This window comes from Drosophila hydei, unplaced genomic scaffold (assembly GCF_003285905.1).
Source record: "Drosophila hydei strain 15085-1641.00,03,60 unplaced genomic scaffold, DhydRS2 tig00008144-arrow-arrow-pilon, whole genome shotgun sequence".
NCBI lineage: Eukaryota > Metazoa > Arthropoda > Insecta > Diptera > Drosophilidae > Drosophila > Drosophila hydei.
The window spans coordinates 1,540,557-1,560,136 of NW_022045849.1; the positions used below are offsets into that span (position 1 = coordinate 1,540,557).

The following is a 19,580-nucleotide window of genomic DNA, read 5'->3' on the forward strand; positions in this document are numbered from 1 at the left end:
CTTTATTTGAGAAAATTAAGCGCACACACACACTCACATATTATTAGTACTGTTGACATTGATTTGATTTTCATTGAGCTGCGCCATAGAAAATTCTGCAAATTCCTTATCTCTCTCTATCTTTGTCTGTTTCATTTCGCTATGATTTATTGACACAAGCAGCTGGCACGCGGAATTGCTGCGGCGCTCATAACTCACAGATACCATTCGATCTAGACAAAAATGTTCTGAATTCGTCAGCTAAAAGCTTCACTTAAAAAATACCCTTTAAAAAGACTTGAGCTGATTTTAATAGATATCATAATTGTAACTGAAGCAAATATATATATATAAATATATTTATATATATTAAACATTATATTATTATTCTATATATTATATTATATTATATATATTAAAATATAGATATATAATAAATACACCAACAAGATATATTTTTGTTTTCATATAAAAGTTAATTGTTTATAGTTTTTTTTTATCTCCTCAAATAATTTGAGACTTCTTATTTTTCTTTTCAAGTTAGTTTATTCTTTTGAAACTACATGCACAAGTAACTCTAATCTATAAATTAAGCTTTGTAAACTAAACAATTGTTCTGTGAGTAGCTGCTGCTATTTCATTTTATGCAGCTGTTAGTACTGTGATAGGAAACAAATAATAGCACCACTTTAACAATATTTTTCATATATAAGATAAAGGCAATTTCTTATTAGTTTATAGTTCTGTGAAATAAATAAAGCTTAACATAAGCTAATAAGCTAATATTTTTCTAAAAACAGACACATATTATTCACAAAATAGGCAAAAGCGAGACGAAACAAATAATAGTACCATTATAAATTATACATAAACATGTTTTAACTAACTTAAACTAGTTTAGTATGGCGTTATTTTATTTTTCTCAGCTATGTTTATAGTGTGTGTAAAAATTATATTTAATAAATATTTTAATTTTATTTAATTTTATGTTTGTTTCATAAATCCATAAATGTCATTTAGACAACAGAGAAGTCAGAACTTTATGGAATATATATATCATCTATATCAAGATTCTTTCTTCTAAGACTTAGCTCTTAGGTATTCCTAGTATTTGACTATACCCACTCTGACGCTCTTCTCACCACATACAGGGTATGCACAATCATTCTCTATTGATTAGTTTCGCTATTATCCCAGTCTTGCCCCAAGTTGGCCAAGCAACTGACGTGCCAAACATTGTTAAGATAGTTAGTTGTTGGCTGCAAGCTGGCCGTTAGCTGTCAGGAATATTCTAAACTATTGCTGGACTAGAAGGCAAACTATTCGCTAGCTTGTGCCATTTTTAGAGCCACATCAGAAACTTTTGCACGCTCAACTTTAAATGGAAAAACTCAGCACAGCTTACACCTGGACATACCTCGCTGAAAACGAACGAACGCTGCCTGTGTGTGGGTGTGTGCGTGTGTCTTTAGCAGCCGCTTTCATTGCGATGATAAATGATGTTCAGCTGTTTTCTTTTGCGAAAAATTGTCCAGCGCTCAATCAGTCAATCAATCAATCAATCACTGCTGACGCCACAATCAACTGAGCAAATATTTTGCTAAGCGACTTGGTCAATAGCCAGTTGTTAGTAAACAGGTTTACCCATGGAATGGAGCTTAAATAATGGACTTTGTGTCGAGGTGTATACAGTGTCAATACTCTATAGAGAGTTTTATAGGGGGAAACTAGTATATACTGTGCTTATCTATAGTGTTAGTAGCGCAATCTAGCTATGTGAGAGGCTAGGAATTTTCGAATATCCTACGTTTTTTTTTTGGAATGTCAAAAGAAGTTCTTCATTCGCTCTTCAATAAAATCTTTAAATTTCAGATTATCGATAAATATCGATTTTGATTCTTAGATGTGCTTAACTTCACTCAAAGACTATAGTAATTATAGACTAAATATTTGATACATAGGTCATTATATATTGTAAAGACAATCACAGATTATTGAAGCTTCTAGACACAGGCAATTTTCTCGAGCTTTTGCGGTATTCAGGTTATTTACTAGTTGGATGTTTTCAATAGCTTCAGAGACTTCAAATTTTAAGTAAATGTAAGTAAATATAGTAAATATAATATAAATATAAATATATATACAGATTTACCCATAACAAATCAGTATAGTCTTTCATTTACTTCATATCGATAAATATCGATTTCAGCATAACTCGAACTATAGCCTATTTTTTTGGCAAGTATATATTACTATGGCATATATATTTGTATTCTTGGATACCTTGACTTGAATTTCATTAAACTTGCTATGCAACCACTCGAAGACTAGAAGAAGAAGTGGCATGGCACAACTTTTATATCAAATTGATACAAGTTGTCATTCCACCTCTGGAAGACCCTGCCTGCCCCTACTCATTTGTCGCGCTTAGGGTATGTCCTAGTCAAAAGTCTTGTTGTTTTCACTGTGCAGCCATTTGGCCGTCTTAGCAATATGTTTACGTAAGCTTACCAAAAATCACACAGGAACATCAACATTATTACGATATCAGCAACATCAATGTCAACGCCAACGTCATTATCATAATCATTATGATGTCAGCATGTGAGCTTTGAAATACCTACAGCATTACTTAGACAGAAGTGCGGGGGTGGCCACCCCTGCGGTAGACAAAGGCAGACTAAGAGTGTAAGAATGTGCGATAGGCAGAGAGGCTAGATAATGTACACATACACACATCTACTCTGGTCTATCGAGACATGAGCTTAACACGAAATCACTTTAATATATTTTCCTTAAGCACATTTTATTGTGCATTTCAGATGAGCCCCACAAATTGGGTGCCAAATTTCTGGTATCTATTCAAGCAAAAATTCATTTCATTTGCATATCCAGCTTTAGAAATTCAAATAAAACATCCTCTTAAGGAATACTTGACTAGATTATTCTCGGAATTCTGACAAGTTGCATTGAAGCGCTTTCACGAATGACTTCCATTCATATATTGTCCAGTAGACGCACTACAAATAGCATAATTTATGCGAAATATCTGGAGATAAATTCAATTATAAATATCCTCTGCTCAATAGGTCATAGTAAATGCAGTCCATTAGACGGTTCATTAAAACGAACAACTCGTGGCCAAACAGGACCTTGAGGGTAAGTGAGCGACTGAACTCATTGATGAATTGTAGTTTTCAAGTTGCGAAACATTCTGAAGCTGAGTAGACTTCATGACAAGCTGCATACCAAATGTAATGGGTAAGGCTCTTATAGTTCTCGAGCTATGATTGAAAAGTTATCAATATAAAGAGAATGTAAGAAGATATAGTATGATCTGGGATATTTAGCAAATATATAGATATTTTAACTTGCATGTGTGCCTTGGTAATAAACGTATTCTAGTTCTTAACCCATTGTTAAAAAATAGTCAGTAGAGCGTACACCGGCTAGCAGAACTCGGAGCTGGGCTTTAGTTTTTGAGAAGTGAAGCTATAAGAAGTTGTCCTAAGCTAAGTAGAGGTCACATAGCAAATTTGATAAATACAACTTTGATAGTTTTCCAGATATGCTTGAAAAATTAGACTCCAAATTATTTCTTAAGCAATGTGAAGCAAAATTATGAAGAAATTGTAGGATTTAGTAGAACTGTTGTATTTTATCGGGAAAGTATATTCTAGATGTATATATTTCAGTTCTAAACTTGCAGTAAGCAGCGAGTATACGGGGAGTGAGAGGCTGGCAGATGATCTGAACACGATGATTAGCTTAACTTTTTAAGAAATGAAGCTTTCTAAAGTTACGTAGAACTAATGAGAAACCACATAATATATTTGATGTCCACATCTTTTGTAGTATATAAGATATGCTTATAAGCCCAGTTTCAAGAAGTTTCAGTTATGAAACTTTCTGGTGTTGTGTAGAGCTAAAGAAAAAGCACATATCAAATTTGATGTCGATTACTTTTATAGTTTTCGAGCTATGCTTAAAAAACCATATCTGAAGATGGTTTTTTCTGTTATCAATATAAATTTATATAAACTATAATATAATTTATATAAACTACTTCTGTATATGATATATGTATATGATATCCAACTATATATATGACTATCCAACATACATGATTCAGACTTTAGTTCTGCTTAAGAACAGAATCAGTTTGATGTTAATATACCCTACTCTTGAGCCCATTAGGGTATTCAAAAGTTATATATAGGTTATATAGTTATATATAGGTTTTATATAAACTACTTCTGTATATATATATATATATACATATATATTTATATATATATCAAACTATATATATGACTATCCAACATACATGATTCAGACTTTAGTTCTGCTTAAGAACAGAATCAGTTTGATGTCAATATACCCTACTGTTGAGCCCATTAGGGTATTCAAAAGTTATGTCTGTGTCTTGCTTTCGTTATCATGTAAATTTTATTTGAAGCGCCGAGCGCAAAGTTCTTATAAAGAATTCAATTAAATTTCTTGGCAATTAAAGTGAGCAGCCGGCTTTAAGACGAAAATTGATGTCAAGTTTGCTGGAAACTTTGGGCTGCTCATGTGTGTGTGTCTGTTAAGCGGAAAATTATCATTTGCCTTTGCCTTTATGTGCGCATTGAGTGAATTTTCCGGTTGACAGAGAACACACAGAGAGAGAGAGAGAGAGAGAGAGTGGGAGGGGGAGGGGGAGGGGGAGAGGCGTTTACTAATAATTGCTTTGTCTTAACAACGTGACTGGGTTGAAGTTGGGATTATGACTCGAACACACCTCGCAGAGTGACAAGAAAATTAAAGGTTTTCACATTTCGCCCGTCTGGAAAGTGTCAAAATGTGGGCCTGGTGCGTGTCAATGTTGATTCCAGATATTATATCTTTCAACTGGTATTCGAATCGGAATGGCTCGTGTCTTCATGGCTTGTTCATTTCACGGCAAACGAAATTTATCTTTTGTTTGGCTTCGACTTTGACTTTGGCCCTCGCCGCCTTTTGTGCCCTGACTTTATGGGATTTTCATGCCTTTAATTTTTTTCTCTCCTTATTTCTCCTTTTATTTACAGCTGCTTCCATCATCGTCCCGAAATTTAATTGCCTGCCTTGTAGAACTTTATGAGGAATCATCAGCGTTGGGCTGTCCCTTTTTATATACACTTTCCCTGGGTGCTAATCTAATGCAGTCACGATACGTGCCACCAAAAGCGACACAATAAATTCTTCGCTATGTCATAAAAAGTGTCTTCTGTAGAGTCACAGAGTCATGCCATATCATAAACATTTTCGAAAATATGTCAATATATAACTAGGCTAACAAGTTGGCGAGGCCTTTATTAAATTTCATTTCAGTTTTATTTATTTTTAACCTCAAATCGATTTTGCTGCTCTCTTTTTACTTAATTGACCTGTGCAGATTTTCTATTGAGCTCGAAGCTTAAATTGAGGCTCTCCAATTAAAATTAAGTCTTCAATCAAAGTGCCCTCAAATGGGCTTAAAAGCAATGAAACCAAAATGACTGAAGTTTTTTCTCGCATTTTTAAGCGATCGAAATATATTTTTGGTTTTTAAGAGCCTGCCTGTATTTTGAGCCAAGTATTGATCAGCAATCACTCGGTCAATCAATCAGTCAATCAATCAATTAATGCCAACATATCTAAGATATAAAGAATTATTGTGAAAAGTTCACATATCTAACTTTAATATCTTTGTGCTAAGTGTTGTTCATCAGTCAGGCAATCAGTTAATCAATGATCCCATCAATCATTTGCTGTTAATATTTCTGTTATAAACTTACTGTGACATGTTCAGCCTTTTATGCCTTATATATTGAGCTATTTGTTGCTCATCAATCAATTAATTAGTTAATCAGTCAGTCAATCAATCAATTAAAGTTCGATTGCTAAATATATAAATATGCAACTTAATCTGAGCTTATATTTCCCTTTAGTTAGTGCATTAAATATTCGGCTATTTGTTTAATTTCTCTTTCTGGCTTGGCCTTTTTGAGCCACCTTGACGTTTGGCTTAAAGCAAATCCTCATATTTTTATCATCATATGCTGTGTATTTTATGGCTTCTGCGCTTTAATCAAATAGCCAGCAGATTTTTCATACCAATTTTTACGAGGCGTATGCGCAATTTCGGCCCACACACATTTAGCATAGGAATGACTGTGCGTGTGTGTGTGATATTTCACTGTCAGCATTTTGATTAACTTTGCAGCTCTTGAAATATACCCAAATGCAGTTTTTTGGGCGGCAAGTTCTTGCCTTCTGTGCAGCTATTGGCGATTGCTCATACGCCACGTAGACGAAGCGAAGCCAAGCCAAGCCAACCTAGCAGCAGTTGCATCAAACATGAGCTGAATCTCGTTTATTGCTGACATCTCTCTGTGGCATCAGCGTGTTGCAACTGGGCGTGTGGGCGTGTCTATGCTGCATATGCATATCATTTGGTTATGGCCTGGCCATGGCCATGTCGTCGACTATGGCCACGTGTGGCTCTTTCCACATTACGTATTGAAGTGCAAAGCTTTTAGCAGCGAACACTTTGCTTTAAGCCTTTAAGGCGCTAAGCCACAGCGCACAAATATATATATATCTATGGTAAAAGTACATTCTATTTATAGCTGCAGCAAAAGCAGGAAGAATGGAGCGGATCTCGAAGATGCTCTAAGCAAAGTCATGCCTCGTTGTTGATGTTGAAAACCTTAAAGCAAAGTTGATTCACGGTTTTTGAGTCTAAGTTTACTGAGACTTAAGTCAATTAAAAAGCAAGCAGAAGCGTTCGCTCTACGTCTGGTTTATGCGTATCAAACAGCTGCTGAAATATAGTCATCGAAAATAGTATCACACCTGTTTTGTCAGTCTATATTATATGTGGAAAATTCCTAGAAGAAAGTTGTATCTTTAAGCAAACCAAAGTTTGTTCAAGTGGCTGCATGATGACTATATACAGATATATTCCTCTAGATATATTCCTCTATATATCTCTCAGTGTAAGAGTTAGAGCGATAGTCAGTAACTTTTGCAGCTCTCCTAGTTATAGACCTATCATACACCTATGGAGCTATATAGTTAAAATAAAGACTTTGAAATAAATGAGCCCGATCAAGTCTGACATAATTATAAGCTCGAATTGCGCATCGTTTTCTAAAGCCCTCAACTTGAACGCAATTAAAAAATCAACAGTTATCGATAGCAACATGAATGAGCTGAATGCGTTTGGCTGACATTTGAAGCAAGTTAAAGCTGACAGAAAATTGCCTTTTGGCCAAGAACTTTATGGCACTTATGGCTCGATGGCCAGTTAATGGTCGTAATCGACATCGATCCGGGCCGCAGGCAATTGCAAATGTCGCCCGGCCTTTCAGACATTGTCCTGGCCAATTGTGCGACAATTTCCATAAAACGATGGCAACCAATCTAAATGACATTTACCAGCCATTGAAATCGTGGCCAGGAGTGTGACTTTAGATAACTTCGGTCGTCCTTTCGTCCGCACAATAATAGCCGAAGCGAGCGACGCACAATTGAGAATGAGCCGAGCATTTGAATAGTTAAATACCAAACAAATTGAAACAAAGCACTCGCAATGAATGAAATTTCAGATACGAGTACACTCACTCACTCGACCTGTTACACTGAGAGAAATAACGGCAGAGACCTAACAAACAATTTGTTTGAATATTGAATATTTTCCTTTTCTTTTTCTTTTTTTTTTCAGCGTCTAATTCGAATACATTTTTTAAATAGATTTTTCTTTCTTTTTCTTTAGCTTAGACTTGGGTTTATTTGTCATTATATTTTCTTGCTTTTCTTTTTATTTTTCACTTTGCTAGTTTATTTCTTGTATTAGCAGTAAAATTTGAGATTCGAACCCATGTATATATTTTCAATGTAAGCTTTAATTATGTCATGTTTTTAATTGGTTTCACATTATATATTTTATTTAGCTAGAGGCCTGAATATATTTAAATCTTCAAGTTAAGAATTTTTTATGACATTGCTAGTATTTACTGATTAATCTAGCCTTAGGTGGGCGGTTCGAAAAAATCTTAAAACTTTATAAGACGAAGGCAACCTCGAGTCAGGTTTCTAGCTTCATTAGCGAAAAAATGGCTTGCGTTCATACGAACAGACAGAAATTACATAAAACCCATATACTCTTTTACTTCATGAGCGAGTATCATGGGCTATAATTCTATATTCTAATAAACAAAGATTTATTAGCAAGCTCACAGCTCAAACTCTCCAAGCTTAGAATTTTGAGTAGGCTTCGTGAATGTTCGAGCCCAGATTTGGGTATATTTTGAATTATATACTTAAGTTTATTGAAGATTTCGTTTTTTTTAGTTTAGTAAATTTAATTTGGGATTTGAGCCAAGTTTAAACAGGCCTGCATGAAAAAAATATTTTGTTTATTCATAATTGTAAGTTACGAATACTTTTTAGGTTCGCAGTTCTAACTCAAGCAACCTTTTTGATTCTGAGCAGGTATTTCCACGAGTTAGATCCCAGTTTGCTTTTACAATAATATTTGAGACTTTACTGCTTCTATGGATACTTATATCATGCGCCTTAGTAAACAGGTTCAGAGTTATAATATATAGAAATTCTTCTCTCAGGTAGTTTCACACAAGAAGCTCATCAGAAAAAATCAAATATGCAAACAACTAATAAAGTTAGTAGCTCTTTTCGCTCAGTGCACAGGTCGTGCACTCAATATAAAAGTTGAGCGAGGCAAATGTCTGAGTGACAAACGAAGCGACAGACAATTTGACTGATATGCGTATTTGTATTTACAAAGGACACAGGGAGGATGACGATGTGGTTGCTAGTGGAGAGTGGGAGAGAGCGGGGGTGGGGGAGAGGGGGAGAAATTAAACAATAATGAAAAGTGTAGGGCATGCCGGAAACGGAAAAAAGCCAAGCCAAACGGAACTCAAGTGGCGAACAGCTGCGCTGCGTTGCACCGCGCAAGCCTCGGAGTTCTGGTTGCATGCAACTTCTTTGTCTGTTGCATTGTCTCGCAGCTGTGTGTGTGTGTGTGTGTGGCAGCGATTAGGTGCCACAAAGGGCAGCTGGAGACAATGTGGTGCGTGCTGCATTCACAAAGGCAAACACATGACAAAGCGGCAGACAAAGTCAAAAAAGAACAAGAAGAAAACGGCCCAGAGCAGCGACTAAAGCTTAATCGATAGCAAAACGCAAAACGCAAGGCAACAAAACTAACAATAATAACAAAAAACCCTCAAATAAGTGTGCTTGAGTTGAGTGTGCACGACTAAGAGGTACCCTGCATGCTTAAGCATTATGACAAAAAGTCAACAACTGCTGACGGAGCTATCTTCATTTGTTATATGTTACATATATATTAAAGCGGAAAATCGATATTTATCGATATATATTTATATCAGATATCTACAAAATTAGAGACTGCTGTCTGACAGACCCTGGATATGAAGTAGCATGGATTGACAATATATCAAGTATCTAATAAGTTAAAGCCAGTTAACTCTTCTGGAATACCTTCATATATTACAATATAAGAAGCAGAAACTCGGACAAAAACTTTTGCATTTGTTATGAGTGAGTATTCTGTTGATATCTTATAACAAATTTAGCCAATTTTTCTCAAATATAGTTTTTATAACAATCGATATTTATCAGTTTAAATGTTAATTCATATATTCAATTAGATAGCGCTCTGCACAATCGATAATTATCGATTTCATGAATTTGTCATAAGACAAAGTATATTTGATATCCGATTAAAAGTGTAACTCATAGAGTTTATGAAATTTATCGATTGTGTTAAGCAAGTTTAACTATGAAAACTTGAGCTCGTTTTGATTTCAGGTCAGAGAACAGATATAACGTCTGATAAATTTCGATTATGTAACGCATGTTATTAATTTATGATCTCATTTATATACAATTCTATAAAGTCTTCATTTATAGCTATCGCTGTTTATCGATCTTGTCAGAATAATGTTTTGTTAAGCTTAAGTTCTCTTGCTCCTAGAACATACTTTATAGCTCTTCTCCATCTGTGACTTACAGAGATATATACAAAGATTTGGGCGGACAGACGATAATAGATATGTCTATGTATATATACCTCAATTTTAAGCATTAAAGACAGGGTATCTAAGAACAACAAACTGGCAACTGTCACGCCCGCAACAGCTCAATAGAAGCCGCAGCCGTTGTCAAGGTAAGCCCGGGCGTATGCGTAATGTGCTTTTTAGCTGCGTTTCCTTGTTTTTTTTTATATATTTTATTTTGTCAATGATGGCGCCGCGAACACTTGCAAGTGGCGGCTGCAAGTAGCTGTCTGCATAGAGAGTTGCATAAATTACCGGCTAGTGAGCATTGAGGCGCCACACGACCTGCTGCAGAAGTGGCTGCTGCTGATGCTGACACAAATTCTGATGCTGCTGCTGCAGGATACACACGCACGAGTAGCTGGAACGACGGACCAGCTGCAGCCTCGGCCGCAGAGTTGGCCAAAATAAAATTTTTGTGTTTTTTTTTGGTGCCCCGGGGGCTGTTGAACTGCACCGTCTGAACTCTTTTTTTTTTTGTGTAAACTTTTCTTTCTTTTTGTGCTCGCGTCTATTTCACTTGAGTCTAGTTGTTGTTATTATGGTTGCTGCTGCTGCTGGCGTGTTATTGCACATTTTTCATCTCACGTTTGCCAAAAAAGAAGCGCATATATATATAGCATATATAAATTGTAGACAGGACAACAACAACAGAGAGCGCGAATTGCCTGCCGGTCAGCAGGTTCAAATGTCGGCGACCTGTGAGCTCTTCTCCTACCTCTCTTTCTCTTACTCTCTATCTATACCTCTCGCTGCGTGTATGTCCTGGGCTTTTGCTTGCGCCCAAAAGTATGCAAAGGCTATTTAGCCTAGTTTTGGTTGCACACTGTTGGAGTTGTTGTTGAGGTTGTTGTTCTTGTCGCACGCAAGCACGCACAAACACTTGACCAAACGTATGCCCAAATTTAACCAATCAAAATTTGTTCTAAGCGCTCTAGTTGTTGTTATTTTTAACTGTGTGCATGTGCTTGTGTACGTGTAACGGTTCTCACTTGTAGTAAAAATAGTAAAGCACTCGCAGCGTTCGACACTACTAAAAATAGTAGAAGCGCAGCTAACGGCTTTTATCATTCACTGTTGTTGTTATTATTGCTCTTTGTTGTTGTTTTGTTATAAGCTGCGTAGTTCGTTGCTTAGCATGCGAAAACGTGTCACGCTCGTGCACCGGATAAAGAAAGACTGTCGCTATCGCTGTCGCTGCTGCCCACCCGAAAGCTAAAGGCCGAGTAACCCACTGGCCGACTGCTGCACCCGAAGATGAAAACGAAAACGAACACGGCTTCGTGTCGCAAACGAGTGTTAAAAATGGTCGAACATGAAACGCGACCATAGATAACAAAATGCCGAACAAAATACAGGCGCACAGGATAAGAAACGTTTTGGCAATGAAACACGCGCAGCGATAACAGCACTGCGCGCTCTCTCTCTCTTTGTATATATGACCCATTCTCTGTCTGCTCTCGTTCTCTCAATGCAGCTACCTCCGCAGCGCATTGTATGCGAAGGGGCCAGTCACTAACGTGTAGAATGAGAGACGGGCTAGACAAGCAAGCTCGCAAGTTGTTGACACCCGTGTTAAGTCTATTGGAAAAGAGGTCTTGTTTCTTTTTGTGTTTCGCGGGTGCGCTACGGGACTGCAGCATATATGGTTTGATATATAACATGGTCATATAATAAATTTCAAAAATACATATATGGAAGCTTAACATTTTAACCTATTTCTATGTTATTAATTCATAGGCAAAAGCTATTAGAAATTATTTGTATAACATAACTTTTTAAAACCTAATAATTTTCTAGATTTTCAATGCCGTAATATTTTCTAAATATTCTCTAACCTTTTTTTTGAGTTAAGTCAGATCTTCCGCACTAGTTATAAAAAATGTGTTGAAATTGAAAAAGAAAAAATTTTTTTTAATAACCCTAATTTGAAACTCATAAAAATACAACATTTATATCCAGCACTTAAGGTTACGCCTCCTTGTCAATAGATAATCGCTTTATCTATAACAGTTATCTTACAAATTTTACAATGCTTTAAAGCACTTGCACTTGCCTTACCTGTAATTATCAGAGCTATAAACACTTATTAAATACGAACTCACCTTTTTTAAAGGTTGTTGGATTGACGCAATTTTTCAAGTGGACCCAAAAAAAAAAAAAAAACCCGCGAAACATCATCAAAATAAATAAGCAAAACGGAAATTAATAAGACCCAAGCGACCCTTTACAATAAAATAACCAAAAGGACAACAGCAACAAAAAGTAAAGGAAACCAAATTTAAAAAAAAAACTTTTCCTGCGCAGTGAATAATGAATGCCCTTTCAAGCAAAATTTCGGTACATTTCATAGAACGTAAATATTTTCAGGCATAACTCTTAATAAATTATATATATAATCTATATACTATATAGTAGTTTTGTCTATATTCCTTTCTGTTAAGTGACAAGCTGAATTAATTAAAATTTTTTTCGTTTCACACAAGGTAAGAAAGTCATAATGGATTCTGCAGGCAGTTTGAAAAGAGAAGGAAAAATGACGGTGGTCAGTTAGCCTAAATATTTATGTGTGTGTGTAAGTCTAAGCAAAAGAGCACGATTTTTAGCTTTTACATCATCCAGCTGTCTCTTTCTCTCTTATTTGTTCCGAAGCTGTGTATAACATTAGACCATTTTGTTAAAGTTGTTAATCACAGCTATGCGTAGCGCAAGCACTTAAATATTTTATATACATACATACATAAATATACAAGTAAACATACATATGTAAAATACAGCATAACGATATAGCGGTGCGACTTATCTACTAGGCAGCCGCGCACAGACTAATTTGCCGAGTTGCCTAGTTGCGTTCATCGTCTGTGCTAAGCCGACAAATGCACTCACACATAAAATGCTGAGAGCAAGTACTGTGCTCATCCTATTTTAACTTAGCGGGATCAATCGGATAAGTACCCAATAGGCGTGTAGCTGTGCATTCCTTCGCTCTCTCTCTCTCTCTCTTCTTCTCTCAAACGCCTTTCACTGCACTCGAGTAACGCGAGCAATATTTCCTCTTAACTGTGTTAGCAAATAAAATACATATTTTTTGTTTTTTTTTTGTTTTTTTTTTTAAGTTTTATTTATGTAGTTTTTTATTTTAATCATTGTTTAAATCTACAAATACATTTACAGCGGAGGGCGAAAGAACAAAAAATTAAAAATGTTTACTCTCATGTTTATCAAGTTTTTGTTTTTTTTTTGTTTTTGTTGTTGTTGTTACATATTATATCGTATGCAAATGTTATGCCATAACTGCTTGTTGCTATTCGATCCAAGGTATATTTTTATAGAATTTTTATAAATATTTTCTGTTGGAGTTATGAATTTTTATATATTTTATTTTTTTTTGTTTCGTTTCACATCAACAACAATATGCATTGTTATTATCTTTATTATTATTATTATTATTAATCAATATAATTTGTTAACAACTAATAATAATTTTGTTTCGTTTGTCATAACTAACATGCCATGAATTTCCCATTGGAAATCATTAAACAAAAAACTTTTGTTTTTTTTTTCATTATTTATTAAACAAATCAAAAAACTAGTTGAAAAAGCAGCGGCGTATTGTTTTTGTTTTTATTTTTGTGATTGACTGAGTGACTAACTGATCGATGGATTTGTAGACAATGCTTAGCACATTTCTTACAAATTGTTTCAATTAGTCGACATTTTGTTGGTTTTCTATTGAAACAGTCAATAAATTTATATTTTTTGGGGTGTGACTCATTGACTGAGTGATTGGTTTGCTGAACAGCTATTCAGCAGACTTTCACAGTATTTGCAATTTACCCAAGATACACCCTTTTTTTGCAGTGTATGAGTGTGTGTATGAATGTGTTAAGCGTAAGTTATACGAGAGAGAATTGAAAAGAAAATTGAAACACAATACTGTTATACTGTTATACTGCTACTGCCTTGGGCGTGCCGCCATTTTGTTTTTGCTTTTGTTTTTTGTTGTTGTTTTCAGGCTGTGCCGTGTTAACACGTTACAAACATTCAAATTTGTGGGCGTGGCTTTGTGTGTGTGAGATTTAGGTTGGTTTGCTTTTGTTTTGGTTTTTTCGTTTCTTCTGGAGGGGGCGCTTAAAATGCACACAAAGCATAAATATTTAATTTATTTATATTTTTTTATTTTTACTTGATTTTATTTTTTTTTGTTATGTCTTTTTATAAACTTTTACTTCTCATATAACAAATTGTATTTCGCTCTTTCGCTGACCGGCCTGCCCGATACCCTGCATCCAGAGCACGGTGGGGCGTGGCGTGGCGTCGCATGCTGCTTGCCGCCATTCTGTTAGCCAGCGTCCAGAGTGGGTTTGTATAGCTCCATTTATATAATCAAATTTTCATATAATATATGTGTGTGGTTGGTTTGTATATATATAAACAATTATATTAATTGTATTTGTTTTTGTTTTTTACTCTTTATTTATTTATGCATTCGCTTTGACTGCTTGCCCCACAAAATTTTCCACGAGTTGTTGTATCTTTGCTTATTTTGTAACTACGCTAATTTATTCATTTTTTGTTTCGTTTTTTGTCAAAATTTTCGTTTTTTTTATTTTTTTTTTATTAATTTCTCTAAACTTCTTATATAATTTGTCTCTTCATGCGTTGTGTGTGTAGGTGTGTGTGTGTTGGTGTATGTTTTGTAGAGTATGTTTATTTATTATATTATATTAGTTGCGCTTTAGCTTTGCTTTGCTTCGGTTTCTAGGCGCAATTATATTTCTCTTAAATATTTCTGTTATTTCTTTAGCATTTTTTTTGTTGGTTTTTGTTAAATAATTTTACTAAAAACTTGTTAGGTTATTGTTGTTGTTGTAGCTGGTAGCTGTTGTTGTTGTTGTCGAAAGTTGCTTGTTGTTCGTTTTGTTGTAGTTTTTACTTTATTCTTTTATTTAAATCTTATTTTTAGCTTTAATTTATAATTTAAATGTACTTAAATGTTTAAAATAATTATCGCTTGCATTTTGTTTTTTTTTTTGTATTTTTTACTTTAAATAATTAAATTAAAATTTCAAACATATTGCAATATGTTTTTTATAGCTTTTGTTGCACAGATTTCTGTGTTTAGCTGTTGGTTGCAAGTTGCGGTTGTTGCTTTGTTGTGTTAAATAAACAATTACTATTTGTTGCCTTTGCTGCGGGTGTGTGTGTGTGTGTATATGGTGTGCACTTGTTGTGTGTGTTTAATAGTATGTCTCCTGCTCCAACCAGCCTCCAGGGTTGCGACGCAAATAGAAACGACGTGTCTCATCATACACAAAGATGGCCAACATGAATGGAATGGCTGGGAACCACCAGACGAGTCTATAGACGATGGCAGAAAAAAAATCAATTTAGTATACGCTTGTGCTATTTATAAACGATAATTTTTCACTCACTTCAGCGGATACATGCGCAGACCCTTGTCCATGCCGGGGCAGTAGGAGAGGAAGGCAGCCAGCACCGTTTCGAAGACGAGGCCAAAGTTGAGGGCCCAGTTGCGCATGCCCTGATGGAATATGGAGTTGCGACGCGTCTTGCAAATGATCAAATCGGCCCACTGTACCACAACAATCGATATGAAGAACGCAGTGTGGCAGGTGTATTCCAAGGTCTTGCGATCGCGATAAGTCTAAGCGGGCAAAAAGATATTAGTTAAGATAATAATAGTATATGTACAAATAATAGTTGAAAGACTGATAAGGTGACTGGCTGATTGACTGACTACCCGATTTAATAACTAGCTGACTGATTGAGTGAGTAAGCACTCGACTAACTGACTGGCTTACTAAGCTAAGCAACAGATTGATCACAGCGCCATCTAGCGTTGAGTAGAAAAATAAATTTTTGATTTACTTTTAAAAGGTTTTCCTATCTATTGCTTTACTGGCAATGATCGATAATGATACATAGCATAAAGTTCTTACAGTTAACTACGCCTCCACAGATACTGTATATATATTTCAGCTCTCTAGTTTCAACATCAATAGACCAAAACTATTTCAATTTCAATCTTGTGAAGCCGCTCAACAGTTGTAGCAAATGTCTTTTAGTACTCTTTAAACTTTATTCATTCTAGTATTCATGGATCTACTCACCCATTCCTGACCATACGAATCAGTTAGATCGTTAACGGCCTTGGAGTCCCACATTTTACGGATGCCGAACAGTTTCATGGGCAGGAAACCGTTCTCAGCCATGATCACAAAGTAGACGAAGAAACCGGCCGCTGCTTGGATCATGCCAATTTGTCCATAGGCCATGGAAATCAATCTGTTTTTGATTTTTTTTTAAAGGTCGCGCAACAAACAAACGAAACGAAAGGCAAAAAATTAAATAAGTTAAAAAAATGCAGCGAAATTTTTCTTTCTTTTTTTTTCATATTTTGTGTGAATTTGTTGATGGTTTTTTTTTTCATTTTTTTTTTTTATAGTTATAGGTTGTAAGACAAGTCTTAGGGAGCATTAAAGATCGGGCATTGTTGCTAGCAATTGCTTAAGGTTTTTGCTTATAATTTATATAAATTAAATAAAAGCATATTTCAAATATGTAAAAAAAGTTGAAGAAAACTTAAGAAATTTGGTTTCATTTGAAAACGAAATATCAAAACGATTTTTAGATTGTTAAAATTATTAAAAATTCTAAAACCGCAAAACTATATTTAATTTTAAAATTGAAAACAGCAATTTTTGAAAATATATACTTATATATCAATTTATTAAACTAAAATAGTCTAAAAAATTGTCATATATAAATTTTTAAAAATATATATGTATTTAAGTTTTATTGAAAAATAAATAATTGCATTTTTAAAATTTAATTTGTAAAGTTGATTTAGAAATGATTTTAAATATATATATACAATTATATTTTGTAAATAAAATTTTATGTGTATATATATATTTTTTATTTTAATATTTTGCTGGTTTTAATGTATTTATTTCAAATAAATTTATATATTTTTTAATTTTAAAAAAATTTTAATTTAAGAGGAAAATATATTTAGGAAAATATTTAAATAATTATTTGAAAAAAAAATGTTGCTGACAAAAATCCTGAGCAATTGCTGCTTGCAGCTTCTCATATTTTCAATATGATATATAATTTTAGTGTTTAGCTGATTTTACGAGTTAGTAACGGTAGAGAGAATGCCAGTTTACCTTTAAGCTCTTGAAAATAAATTACTTTTGTTACGTCGAAGCAAATGAATGAAATTGTTTGTGTTTGACTTTACAGAATATAGCGTGGATTGTATTACGTATTAAAGTTATAATTAGATTTTGCATTTGTTTTTTGTTTTTTAGTTTTTAGTAAAGCGCGTTTTTAGGTAAGCGTGAGAGCGCAAAGAATCATTTTCTTTGTATATTGCGATTGTTTTTGTTTTTGTTTCTTATTATTCAGGTGAAAAGCAAAGTCCTTATAGTTAGTTGCTACTGTGTTGTTGGGGTTAAGGACATGCAGCTATAATACATAGACTATAAACACATATTACAGGGTATTTCGGTGCTAGAAAACATGCAAGAAGCGAGCTGTTTCAAAACTATAAAAGCAAAATGCAGCTAGAGAAATGTTTTTGCTTCTTTTTGTTTTTCTTTTGCTTTTACTTACGCTTAAACAAGTTTCTGAAGAAAAAAAAACAAATATAGAAAAAAACACAACTTATAGTTAAACAAATAAGTTAAACATAGACTTACAAATAAACATTATTTTAAAGAAAAAAAAACAAAGAAGAGAAGTAAAGTCCATTGGTTGTTGGTTAGAGAACGAGCCCACATAGAGACTTACTGCGAGGACATTGCGGCAACAGACTTGGCTTAGAGTGAATATATATGTGTGTGTGTGTGTTTGAGAGTAACTAAGTAGAACGCAACAGAAGCTGTAGATATATGTATATATATTTGGTTGATCGACTCAGCTACTATATATATATATATATATTGTATATATAGAACGCACTAACTGGGCTAAAAGTAACAGCAGAAAGCTTCGCTTTGTAGTCTGTTTTATTTTGTTCTTGTCTAAGTTTTCAGTTAACATTATGTTGTATGTGTGTTTGTGTGTGTGTGGGTGGTTGTGTGGGCTATATCTATGCAGCAGCCATGTCCCAGAACAAGTTCTAGAAGCGTATTATCGAACTGATAACACTTATATTTATATATTGATAAATCATTGATTGTGCGACTAACACACAAAACATTGATGCACTTTGTTTATAGAGAGATTCAAAGAAAAAAGACATATAACACATGAAAATGGGTAAATCGGATAATTGGAAAATTTTGCGTGAACCAACGAATAACATTAATCAAAATTTCATATATCGTAAAATGTTTCTTTTTGTAATTTTTTTTGGGTATTTTGCAAACACAAACGAAATTTTTAGTGAACAAATAAACTTCGATTTCATTCCACATTGAGAGCTCAAAGAACGCAAATTAAAATCATAAGATATATATTTATATTTTGTATATATGTAACATATTTTAGAGTGTCCAAAAAGTTTAAGAATAAGAGTTGAGAAAGCAAAACAAACAAACGAACAAACACTTTTTATGAATAGACTTGCAGAAGTTCTTTGTGATATGTCTAAATATATTTTTTTGATTCCATAAAGTTGTATAATCTTAAGTTTTTAACTGTCTTCTGCCATAATTATGTCTACATATATATTTCTGATTAAAATGATTTAAATTTTGTATCTAAGTCTTATTGTCTTATTGTCTATATATACCGACTTTATTATGTTTATATATTTCTGATGGTTTTTATGTTAGCTAAAAATCTAATATATCAGATATATCTTTATCTAGCAAATTAATATATGATAGTCTTATCACGCTCTATTTAGTCAATATCGGACAATTATAGCTCTCACTATAGTTCTTTAGAAGAAACCCTTTTTTATAACTTCAGTCAACTTGTCCAAAACATAGCTAAAATAGTTACAAATTGAACGCTATGCAAAACCTCCCTATAGATCTGCAAGAGTATTCACAATTCGGCTAGCCGAAGTAAAATTCAATTTTTTTTATTTTTGCGACTTCAACAAAAATTTCGTGTGTGTTTTTGCCACAAATATTTTTAGTTAGTTGGCCAAATTGTTGGGGTTGGGGTCACACTCACACACACAACTCAAACAAAGGTCAAACGAAGGTCAAATGTCAAATTTGAAATATGTTAAACAAGAAGAAATGGGGGTTGCATGTTTTGTTCATTTATCTAAAATTTATTACTAAACAACTAAAAGTAAACAATTCTTAAAGAATTTTTTTGGTATTTTTGGTTTTTGGTATTTTAATGCCTTATCGTTAAAGATTTGTCCTGACCTGCGGTTTACCAAGTTGTCGCGGTATGGATCTCTCGGCTGACGCTTCATAATATCGCTCTCGGCTTGCTCGTAAGCGAGTGAAATGGCCGGTATCTTGCGGTATTATATAGATATATTTCGGT

General features: G+C 34.2%; 2 protein-coding genes across 8 annotated transcripts in view; both read right to left on the bottom strand.

Annotated features, from left to right (window-relative positions):
* LOC111603514 (sodium/calcium exchanger 1) overlaps positions 1-10,415 on the bottom strand; it is a 54,489-nt gene extending 44,074 nt beyond the window's left edge. Inside the window, exon 1 of the mRNA XM_023321131.2 lies at positions 10,350-10,415. The gene's annotated coding sequence lies outside the window, so the exon portion shown is untranslated. The remainder of the gene's footprint in view (positions 1-10,349) is intronic.
* A 4,718-nt stretch (positions 10,416-15,133) lies between these two features.
* LOC111603492 (sodium/potassium-transporting ATPase subunit alpha) overlaps positions 15,134-19,580 on the bottom strand; it is a 44,309-nt gene continuing 39,862 nt past the window's right edge. For 6 of the 7 annotated variants that reach the window (XM_023321098.2, XM_023321097.2, XM_023321099.2 and 3 more), the window contains 3 exons: positions 16,229-16,403; positions 15,530-15,762; positions 15,134-15,455 (listed from right to left, as the gene is read on the bottom strand). In XM_023321098.2, coding sequence (XP_023176866.1) covers positions 15,335-15,455; positions 15,530-15,762; positions 16,229-16,403 — 529 coding nt within the window. In that variant the 3' untranslated portion in view covers positions 15,134-15,334. Of the gene's footprint in view, positions 15,456-15,529; positions 15,763-16,228; positions 16,404-19,456; positions 19,552-19,580 lie in introns of all 7 variants that reach the window. The other variant, XM_023321093.2, reaches the window with a different exon arrangement.